Source organism: Mobula hypostoma, chromosome 16, assembly GCF_963921235.1.
Source record: "Mobula hypostoma chromosome 16, sMobHyp1.1, whole genome shotgun sequence".
Lineage (NCBI taxonomy): Eukaryota > Metazoa > Chordata > Chondrichthyes > Myliobatiformes > Myliobatidae > Mobula > Mobula hypostoma.
In genome coordinates, this window is record NC_086112.1 from 34,986,367 (window position 1) to 34,998,486 (window position 12,120).

Sequence of the window (12,120 nt, forward strand, 5' to 3'; positions counted from 1 at the left end):
ATTTATCAATGAAATATCAACTTTTGGATTATATGCTTCACATTTGAGCCAAGTTCCAGAAAGGTGGAATTTCATTCCTGTCTCCGGAACATTCTCCATTCTTAACCAGCTCCCCGGATAGGTAATAATTATGAAGATATTGGTCTTGGACAGGATCGTTAAGCACCACCTGATGAATCGGTGTTACCTCTGGGAGTGGTTATTTTGCTTCTACTACTTAGTCATTCTCTTTAGCATCCTCTACCATGTTCTAATATCCTATAGTTTTCCACCATTTCACTCCAGAATGTTTGTCTGAACACAAAGGCATATTTGGGTCTCAAGGAGGCCAAAGGGTTAACATTCAATATAACTTGTTAGTGGTTTACCTTTCTTTACATTAATATGTATTTTAAGGTGCTATTTGAGTACTTGTATGGTGAATACCATCAAACTCTGTGAATACTACAAAAACAAACTAACGATCTTTTGTCCCCAGGTTTACTCTAATATTGGAGAAATTTCAGTATTAAAACAATTTGTAGTGCTTGTTAGATTGAATATTATTTGACTTGTCTGTTCATTCATTCAGTGATACAGCATGGAATAAACCCTTCCTGACTTCGAGCCAGCAGCACCCGACAAGCCCAATTTAATCCTAACCCAATCACGGGACAATTTACGATGATCGATTAACCAACCTCCTATGTCTTTGGACCGTGGGAGGAAACCAAAGCACCCAGGAAAAACCCACGCATTACAGAGGGCGCCAGGACTCCCATGCACCAGGCTGTAATAGTGTCGCACCACCAAAGTGCCCATTTGTCCAGTTTTATTGCTTTGACTGTATTTAAGATTTGTGATGCCCATTAGATGCTAGGCCTTGTGGCTATCATGGTCCGATGAAGAGAAGTACTTCAAGTTTGGTACTGGGCCTCAGACTCAGGCTCCTGATTTCTGGACCCTGGACTGTTCTAATATTAATTTAATAATGGAAAAATATAAATCAACAAACTTGGTTTTCTATCTAGCTTAGTGAGCACATTCAACTGAATAGGTCTAGATCTTCTGAGAGCTGAAATACAAGGTACATCTGTCCTTCCGAAGGATAATCAGAAATCCGTGCTGGACTCCGAACTAAGTGGAGCAAAAAGTGGATGTGCAAACATCTGACCTCTAGCACACTCGGTGCTTCAATATGCAGGCACTGGAAGTTAAGTACAAGCTGACCCGCAAGCAGCACCCTGCTGGCAGTACTCTTCCAAAAAGTCAGCAAAAAGTGAGTCTGCATCAGGTAAATGTTAGAGCATAGAGTTAAAATATTGAACTCTTCACCATTGTAAGCTGGTGAAGAACATCAAGCCTTGAAAGATCCTCCACATTATTTAAGATCACAAGGTACAAATTAATTGAAATAAAGATTTATGTAACAGACACAAACTTCCAGATTGATAACTGGGTGCTGAACTTGAAAATTGACCTTATTTTAAGCAATATCTTTCAGTTTAATCATAGTTCTGTTTTTATTACTCTAAAAATCTTCGATAATATCTTTACAATCATAATAAGATGTATTTACTTTGATCAGATTGCTCATCAATATTTGTGCTTTTAACAACACATGAAGAGTAATTATTAAATTCATCCTTCATGCCTGATACACTTCCTGGCAGATCAATACTTTCAGATCCACTGTCTTCAAAGAAAGGAACACTAGACCGGGAATTTTTCCTGCTTATTGAATGACCTGGTCCTAGAGCATTTCTTTCCCAAAGATCTGCAAATAGAAACATCTCAGTCAGTAAATAGCACATCTCATTATTAAGCTGTTGACTTTGCTATCCTTGCTGCTATATGTAATAATGTTATGGTGAAGCAAATCTTATAAGTGCTGGTCATCTTTCCTAAGTGTGTTTAATTAAACGCTTTGAAGGGCAGAAATTTGGGAGAGCCCAATTTTGCCTGAACTCAAATCCACAGGGCCTTTCTCTGTCATATTTGTAAGTGAAGCTTCAGGGAAGTTGTCAAATAATTGATGGAATATATGGAGAATTAGTACCATGTTCAAAGATGTGTGACAGGACGGAAGGAGCAGCTAGTGAAATCAAGTCAGAAATCAATGCATGGTGTAAGGGAGAAGCTTGAAGAGCAGTTTTACTTTGGAATAGGTGCTTTCATAGATGGTCTGACAAACTTCCCTGTTTGGATTTCTTGAGACTTCCTTGGGCTAATTTCAATCTTGAGAGAATTTTAATCTCACATTTAGGCCTAACTCTTGCTGAAATGGGTGGTCACAGAAGCTGTAGATTGTACTGACCATAAGAATATTCATCAAAATGCAGTCTTTTCCACTGTGTAGTCTAAGCATTTGTAAAATTTCAACGTAACTTCCCAATTTTTATTTTCCATACCTTGCCTTATGAAGGCAAGCATGCAAATAGCCTCCTTCACCACCTTCTCTTCTTACCTTGCCATTTTCAGGATACAATAGATTTAGTGCAGACTCGATGGGCCGAATGGCCGACTTCTGCTCTTTTGTCTTATGGTCTAAACCCCAACAGACAAAAATCAAGTAAAGTAGCTCATCTATTATTTTCTTCTTTAGTTTGGTTGGAATGACCATTCTGTGGGTCCACTTTAAGCAAACGTCATTCAAGGACACTGGTGGCCATGGTTGAAGTATGACAATGAGTGATGCACTGTACATTCAGCACCCTCTTTGGCTGTAACATTGTCTGCTACAATAACAAGGAAATCACCATCACTAAGTTGCCTGTTGAAAATGATTGCTCAGGGTGCCTTTATTTTAAGATATAATTAGATAGAAATAAATTTCATCATTGCATGTGTGAAACTGCCATAATACACCTTGTTGATTTTGGTGCCAATATGTCATGAAGTAGCTTGTGTTCTGTAGCCACCATAAAAGACATGGCCAACAACAATTGTTGGAACTTATTTGCTTCAAATAATTTTGTCAAAGCCTCTTTTATAATCTGAGCAAAACTTTGTTGACTTTTGTTTAGAGTTATGCAATAGCTGCATGGAGACATTGTCCATGAATTCTCACTGCTCCAATTCTGTAACAATAGATTATTTTAAAGCCAATCTTAATGTTCCATTAGCATCATAATGAACACATAAATATCATGACTGAGTTCATTTTGCTGACGTTGAACACAATTTGTTCATGAATACTTTTTTCAGCAAATATAACAGCCATTGCACAGCATTATCTTCTAAAGTAAATATGACTTCTAAAATAAATGGGTTAGCACATTTATGGGTGTCCACTATCTGGACTTTTATCATTTGCAAGCCTTATATATCAACCTCAAGGCCTGAATAGGCAATTGCCTTTGGATAATTTGCATGCATGATGCACTTCAGATCTACATTATACTGATGTAACCTATACAAACATCATTCAAGTTGGTCAAGAGATCCACTTCTGTGGTCATTGTGCTAAGCTAGCTATTCTGTACAATAATTTTAGAGCTCTAGGAGAATTTGATTCACAATGACTCAAGATATTTTCGGACCCTATGCAGTATATTTGAATAGTTTGTGTGTATAACTGTGAGGAAATGCCATTACACCATTTAAGTTGCTGGAAGAGTGGGCCATTTACATTAACAGATTGATAAAGATACCGTTATAGTCATCACACAATCTTACCTTTGCCTTTGGACAAGTACTATGAAGGTTGCCCAAATACTGTAAGCTGTTGTAAACAAAAACCTATTTCAAGCTTATTTAATGCTTCTTCAGCTTTCCCTTATGACCTTAAAGCTGTGCCCTTTAGTATTTGACATTTCCACCCCGACAAACAGACTCCAACTATCTATTCTATCTGTGTCTCTGATAATTTTATATTCTTCTATTAAGTTGCCACTCAGCCCCTGTTACTCCAGAAAAAATCAATCCAATTTGTCCAACCTCTCCTGATACCTAATGTGCTCTAATCCAGGAAGCATCCTAATAAACCTCTTTTGCACCCTCCCCAAAGCCTCCACATCATTCCTGTAAAGCACCAACCATAACTGCTCCAAATGTGATCTAACCAAAGTTTCATGCAGCTATGACGTGACTTTCTGATGTCTCCACTCAACACCTCAAACAATGAAAACAAGTATACCAGTTATTACTTCTATGGCAGTAGATTGCTTGGTGTATCGGTGTATCTGTGTTCTACTGCATTCAGGAAAGAGATTACAGGGGTATGTGCTTTTCGTAATAGAGTTTGTGAGCTATTTGGACTTGGAATGCTCTTCAGTCACTTAAACAAATTTTCCATCTTGAATGCCAGTCCATCAGTCACCTCTACAAGACCTGTACTTTCTCTAGATCTGTTCAGATAACCATGGTGTAACTGCCCTTATCTCCAAACATGCCCACTACACTTACCCGATTGTGGGGGCTTGTCCCATACATTGATTTCGCCTGCTGACTTTCTCAGCTGGCAACCAACAATCCTGTCCAATTGGCTGTCTGTCACATAGAAAGTATATCAGAAAATGATAAATAGGTAACCACAGATATGAAAATTTCTGCAGATGCAAAGCAACACACACAAAATGCTGGAGGAACTCAGAAGGCCAGGCAGCACCTGTGGAAAAGAGTATAGTCAACGTTTCAGGCCGAGACCCTTCATCATGATAAATATATTCTGCCATTAATTTTGGAAAACTTTTCCATCCTTTCTTCAGATTAATATTAGGACCTCAGAATACCAATATCTGTCATGTGCATGTTCAATCGGTGTAGAGCAGCAGTTAATAGAGTCCAGTGAATGCAAACTGCACAGGCAAACAGCAGAACAAAATAGAACAAGTCACTATCAAAATATTTCAAAGAGCATCAGAAAAAGTTATATCAAAATTCATCAACAAGAATTTTGATCAGGATTATATTTAGGGTATGCTTGCTCAGAAGTACCAGAAAAAGTATTGTGAAAAGCTACACGGTTAGGAAACAATATGAGGATATGCCGGAAATACTTTAGTAATTTGGCTAAAAATTAGAATATTAAGAACTTACTTTATCTCCATCCTTAGAAAGCAAATGGTATAGAAGACGTTAATTTTTTCAAGTAGACTGTGTGAGCTGGACAAGGTTACTTACTGAATGAAGTCGAACAGTAGAGTCAGGATATTTATTTTATTGCAGAAAATGGCAAACATGTTGAGTTAGTTTCCAAGACAAGTGATGGAAGAACCATGAAAACATTTAAACCATTGGACTCAACTATAGTCTGAGTGTAGAAGTGATCCAAATGGATGTGCTCAGACAGGTTGAATGAAACCTATGATGACCTAAGGATATTTTTGATAAATTAAGCTTGCGTGCATGCAATTGCTTTTAACTTGGAAAATTTAGTACAATGGCGTGGTTGGAATATTTAAAGAATGCATTCAGACTTAATTTGCTCTTCAACAATATCACAAATGCATCAAAAATAAAAGCAATAAACACTGACTAACACAAGTTATATTTCTACATTAAAATATGCAATATCTGGAACAATTGAAGTAAGGAAAAATCCAGATGAAATACCTAAAAAGATTTGCACATCATTTATCCATATTTTATACTTATGAAATACTTTGCCAGTGTCTAAATATACTCTCTGTGCAATGAGTTTAATATTAATCTTACTGTCATCGGTACCCATTTTAGAAATGTTCTTCATTTTTTTCTCCTCTCTGTTATAGCTTTTCTCACAGCTCCTGTGGAAAAGAGAAAATATATCAGCAGTTTTGCAGGTCTTTAACAAACAGGCTGATTGGTACAGTATATTGTAATATCACTTGTATATTATTTTTAGGCCCATTTTTAAGCATGCTATCTTGCTTTATAAGAATACTCCACTTACTTTGATCCTGAGCTGTGCTAAATTAAAAGGAACTATTGTTTAAAGTTCAAAGTAAATTTTATTATCAAAGTACATATATATCACCAGATACGACCCTGAGATTCATTTTCTTGTGGGCATACTCAACAAATTTATTGAATAGTAACTATATCAGGGTCAATGAAAGACCATCCAACTAGGGTGATCAACCAGTTTGCAGAAGACAAAAAACTGTGCAAATGCAAATATAAATAAATAGCAATAAATAACAAGAACATGAGGTGAAGAGTCCTTGAAAGTGAGTCCATTTGTGTGGAAACATTTTAATGATGGGGCAAGTGAATTTTTGTGAAGTTATATTCAAGCTCCTGATGGTTGAGGGTTAGTAAGCTGCTTAAGAATTCATCAGGAATCCATTGTGCTAAATATTTCATAATGTTTTATCAGCATGGCGCAAAACACCTCAAAAATCCATTTGAAAAGAAACATGTTCCAAAAATGCACCTCATTGGTGCAGGTATGAGTTTTTTTTGCCAATTCATAGATATATATTAATGTACTTTTTGTCATCCCTGCACCTTAAAAATCACTTTCCTTTGAGTCCACTGCAATTAGAAGAGTGTTCACAGGTTGCATAAAAATCCTGTCCGCATGGCCAATTTTGTGAACAGTATCTGTGTCTGTTACTTGCCTTTTAAACAATGTAAAACACTGCAGAAATTTATTTTCTTCCAAAGATTATTTGTATTTAAAACTTGTAGTTAAAATTCTGTCCTGTTATGTACAAATGAAACTAAACTTAGTCACATTAAGCTGAAAAAAATTGAACTGAACAAACTTCCAAGCTGTCTATCTAACCTTAAAACTTAAAATGTTAAAATTGATAAATTATGTTTAAGCATTTTAAATTTGTCTTTAAAACATTTAATGTGTACTTTAAATAAACTTCCATACTGTTATAAAACACTTAGAAAGACAATTAACAAATGTATTAATGAAGGCTCAACATCATACTCCCCTCATTCTCATATTAGCTGTGAGGGGAATTATGTTTATATCTCGCTAGAAGTAATAACGCAACATCCATTGAAACCTGAGGAAGTTAGAATGTTGGTCCTTATTTCAAGGTAATTGAAATATGAAAGTAGGAAAGTAATACTATAACAGTGCACGACACTTATGACATCATATCTAATAGTACTGTCACAAAATTTGGTCTCTTCTTTTAATTCAAGTTCAAGTTTAATTGTCATTCAACCATATATGAAAACCTATGAATACAGCCAAATGAAATAGCGACCCTCCAGGGCCAAGGTACAAACCACTGTACCAACATTCATATACAGCAGAAGACACATATAGCACATATAAGATAGCAGTAAATGTACAGTCACACAATAAATAATTTAATCATAAAAGTCAGTTTATTGGAGATGGTTCACTGTGATGAATGAGAGGCAATCTCAGTAAAACATAGAAGATTTTTAGGGCGATTTCATTAAGATTTCATTCTAGGACGAGGGAGATGTCTTCCTTTTTTAAAGAAAGGGGCTTCCCTTCCTCCACTATCAACTCTGCTCTTAAATGCATCTCCCCCATTTCACGTACATCTGCTCTCACTCCATCCTCCCACCACCCCACTAGGAATAGGGTTCCCCTGGTCCTCACCTACCACCCCACCAGCCTCCGGGTCCAACATATTATTCTCTGTAACTTCCACCACCTCCAATGGGATCCCACCACTAAGCACATCTTTCCCTCCCCACCCCCCCCTGCATTCCGCAGGGATCGCTCCCTACACAACTCCCTTGTCCATTCGTCCCCCCCATCCCTCCCCACTGATCTCCCTCCTGGCACTTATCTGTGTAAGTGGAACAAGTGCTACACATGCCCTTACACTTCCTCCCTTACCACCATTCAGGGCCCCAAACAGTCCTTCCAGGTGAGGCAACACTTCACCTGTGAGTCGACTGGGGTGATATACTGCATCCGGTGCTCCCGATGTGGCCTTTTATATATTGGCGAGACCCGATGCAGACTGGGAGACCGCTTTGCTGAACATCTACGCTCTGTCCGCCAGAGAAAGCAGGATCTCCCAGTGGCCACACATTTTAATTCCACATCCCATTCCCACTCTGACATGTCCATCCATGGCCTCCTCTACTGTAAAGATGAAGCCACACTCAGGTTGGAGGAACAACACCTTATATCCCATCTGGGTAGCCTCCAACCTGATGGCATGAACATCGACTTCTCTAACTTCTGCTAAGGCCCCACCTCCCCCTCGTACCCCATCTGTTACTCATTTTTATGCACACGTTCTTTCTCTCACTCTCCTTTTTCTCCCTCTGTCCCTCTGAATATACCTCTTGCCAATCCTCTGGGTCCCCCCCCGCCTTGTCTTTCTTCCCGGACCTCCTGTCCCATGATCCTCTCGTATCCCCTTTTGCCTATCACCTGTCCAGCTCTTGGCTCTATCCCTCCCCCTCCTGTCTTCTCCTATCATTTTGGATCGCCCCCTCCCCCTCCTACTTTTAAATCCCTTACTCATTCTTCCTTCAGTTAGTCCTGACGAAGGGTCTCGGCCTGAAACGTCGACTGCACCTCTTCCTACAGATGCTGCCTGGCCTGCTGCATTCACCAGCAACTTTAATGTGTGTTGCTTGAATTTCCAGCATCTGCAGAATTCCTGTTGTTTAAGATTTTTAGGGAGCTAGGTAGGACAAACTTATCTATGGCATTCTTTCATGTGAGACCAGCACTAGAGGGCATCGTCTCAGAATTAAGGGATATTATTTATGAATGAAATGAAGAATTTCTTCAGGTGGTTTAAGGAAAGGGCTAAAAATGATTCCTTCTTGGTATATGCTAAAATAAAATGGAAATCTGTAAGACAAAATGATGTTATCTTGGAGTAGGACAAAAGAACCATTCCATAGCATTGTTTTGAGAAACTTAGGGAAGTACAAGTCTGCTGCCATAATAATGGAGATTGGTGAAAATCATGTTTGTCTGGGCTGAAGGTAGGAAAAGATAATGGGGTGCAGCTGGTACCACCAAAGGATGGAAAAGTACTAGCGGATGGGGCTTTGAAGGGTATAAAACGGGGCATCTTCTTAGCGCATGGGAGGAATTTTGTCTTAGGCTAGGTCACGGGTGGTGCTAGTATTAAGACAGGGAATAGTACATGAAGTCGGAGAGAGGTAGAGGGAGAAAACAAGCTGTGTGACAAATTGTCACACAATCTGTCCAACATTGCAGAGGTTGGCGTGTTTAGGTTGGCAGACAGAGGAAGAAATGGGCAGACAACATTGCAGAGTGGACTTGATAGAGCTTTGCCACAACCCAGGCACTCACTCACAACCGTGAGAGATGGAGGCAACTGGTGCAGCGCTCATATGTACAGCTCCCCTATGACACAAGCGGGTTGTGGGATCCGTAATGTATTATTTTGATTTCTGTATTGCTGCTACCAGAGATATCTGGTTTTCTTTCCGTATTGCATTTGTACTAGTTCTAGTAAAGTACTTTGATGTGGTTTAATATATGTGAAGCGTTTCTTTTGCATGCAGATGCAGATGCCAATACCCTGAGCTGAATAACGAATTTCAAAATAATTTTATTGTTTCAGGTGATTATGAGATTGCCACAGAGAATTGTGGCAGGAGAATCATTTCCTTACTGTAAAGCAATCTGAATTTAAGGCCAAGGTAAATTACTGTTTAGTAAGGAAATCAAGGGATCAGGGGTGATGGTGAAAGGGCAGCAAAAAGGAATTAAGGAATATCAGATCAGCCACAATCCCACTAAACAGTGAACCAAGTTCAAGGGGAGAAATAGTCCACTCCTTTTCCCACTTTTTATGGAAAGTCAACACATTGTAAAATGAGGTAAGTACTAGTGGGCTCACTTGATAGTAAAATAGCTGGCAGCTGAAAATTATTCAACTAAAAATCTAACGGCTCAGTGTTGCTGTTGCTGTGTCTATCTTGTCACATCATTTTGTGTATTTGCCATTTCACATTTATTGAGTATGAATCTTATTTGTTTCTTTTAGAATCTTCCAATTCTTGTCAGTTTTCTCTCAAGACCTCAGTGTTACTCACAATCACAATCCCTTGTAACTGCTTTTGAATCTCATGCATTATTTCTCTAGAAATGCAGCAATAGTCTTTGCTCATAGTTATGAATGCTGCAGATTAATATTATTCCTTTCAGCCTCGTGCCCAAATAATTTGTGAATAGAAACAGCACCATAGCAGACTGTATAAAACATACTGTTTATGTTTGATTCAAATTTTAATTGAAATATTTAATTAAAGTTAATCAGCTCTTCATTTTGGACTTTATTCCCCTTAGTTTTTTCTAGTTTTGTTTTATCTCGTTACACAATTATCCCCCTTCTTTACTTGTTAAATGACTTCAAATACTTTAGAGTATTTCCAATTAAACTTTACTTACATTTTTCACCTTTCTGTGTTGTTGCAGACTCAATAAAATATCCAATGAGGATCCTCGCAGTTCTGAGCCTATTGTGAGCAATCATGCAGTATAAGTGTGGTGGACTAAGCTCCTATCCTTGCTTTTGTTGTTGTTCTGCAATATTAATTTACCTGGAAATAAGATAGCAGCATCAAATGGAGCTTCAATTTCACTTTATGAAGTGACAGGTGACCTTTTGAGGTTCAGAAGGTCTCGGTCAACATAACTGCTTACCAGTGTATTATTTTGTGTATATTAATATATGCCATCGGTATTTACTGTCATTTTTACACATTGTGGAATAAGTAAGTGTCATCTCATGGAATCTTTTGGGGGACTTTGCCACAAATAATTCACTTTTATGGGATTCTGAAAGAGTTAGCATAGCAAATTGGATCTTCTTTGGTGGGCAATACAATACCTCATTTCCTATATCGAACTTCTCTTTTCTTTTTTTTCCAACAGCTTTTGGGCCAGTTATTGATTAAAAAGGTATTTTACAGTTGGGGCTCAATTATTGCTCCAAAGTTTCCATATATTTTTAGCCTAGGAAAATTTCCTAAATATAACATGCTTTTGGACTTTAATTGCACATTACCCTCAAAATTCTTCTACATAGAAAAACACACATCAAAAAAGCAGCACTGCATGAGAACTCGTGCCTGTTTTGTGAAAATGTTAATTAATATTCATTACACAACATGCATGCATAATGCTTATTAATAATGCAATCCCTGGGCCTTCTACATGCATTTATGTGCAGTGATGCAGTAGTCTATTGGTTTGATCCTGACCTTGGATGACGATTGTGTACAGCTTACGCATTCTGCTGGCTCTGCCATGGGTGTTTTTCCTGGAGGTTCAGAGCACCCCCACCAATGTTCCCTATACGGTGTACGCTTGTGCGCATGCACACATCTTTTGCTACTAGTGCACAAAAGATTTTAAACTGCACACAAAAGGTTGTCACCCTCTACCTCATTGGCATGGTAGGTATATTTCACGATCGTACACAATCACATTTCCTCTTCCAATTTCTTATGCAAATGATGTTGACAATGTGGAGTTTACGATGATTTGTCTGCAGATTTTAGAACTGGCTTATTTATACTGTTTTTATTGAAGACATTATTAATTCATTATATTGAATTCCAGAGAAGTAAAGGGTGTAAAGCACGAAATAACTGCTAGTTCATTTAAAGTAGAATGGTTTAATAAAACAGTAGAAACTGCTACACCGAAAGCTCATAAGGTCCAGAACATGCAGCTACAAGAAATATTTATGTACAATACAGAAACTGGTGTTACCTATGTGTACCGTGAAAGTTGCTGGAGAATTTGCAAGTGGGAAGAAGTGGAGTAGTATTTGGAAACTTGAATTTTTAAAGTATCATTTAGCAAGCAAATCAGATATGGACAGTGTGCAAAAGTTCAAACAAGAAAATCCTTCATTACCCATTATAGGCCTGATACATATGTTTTGTGAGAGTGTAGATGAACGAGAGCAAAAACAATCAAACCCAGAGGAGATCAAAGTCCTTAACAATAATGTTTTGGAGCTGTTAAAATCAATACCTTTATATATAAAATTTAGTGTACACATGCACAAAAGAATTGCACAGCCAGAAGATTTTTGAGCACTGGTCATTACAAATTAAAGGGAACAATGGCTCCCATATCCCAAAAATCAAGCTGGTAGGCTAATTGGCAACTGTAAGTTGCCTCTAGTGGCAGGAGAATTGGGAAGAAGTTGAGGGACATGTGAAAGGAATAGTTTACAAGGAGCAAAGACAAACTGCTGGAGG

At 38.1% G+C, this 12,120-nt stretch overlaps 1 protein-coding gene across 4 annotated transcripts in view; it reads right to left on the minus strand.

Moving 5' to 3' along the window:
• Positions 1-12,120, minus strand: part of LOC134357328 (ninein) — a 113,725-nt gene that overhangs the window by 34,991 nt on the left and 66,614 nt on the right. For 2 of the 4 annotated variants that reach the window (XM_063068742.1, XM_063068741.1), the window contains 3 exons: positions 5,638-5,708; positions 4,387-4,470; positions 1,559-1,756 (listed from right to left, as the gene is read on the minus strand). In XM_063068742.1, coding sequence (XP_062924812.1) covers positions 1,559-1,756; positions 4,387-4,470; positions 5,638-5,671 — 316 coding nt within the window. In that variant the 5' untranslated portion in view covers positions 5,672-5,708. The remainder of the gene's footprint in view (positions 1-1,558; positions 1,757-4,386; positions 4,471-5,637; positions 5,709-12,120) is intronic. The other 2 variants (XM_063068744.1, XM_063068743.1) reach the window with 1 other exon arrangement.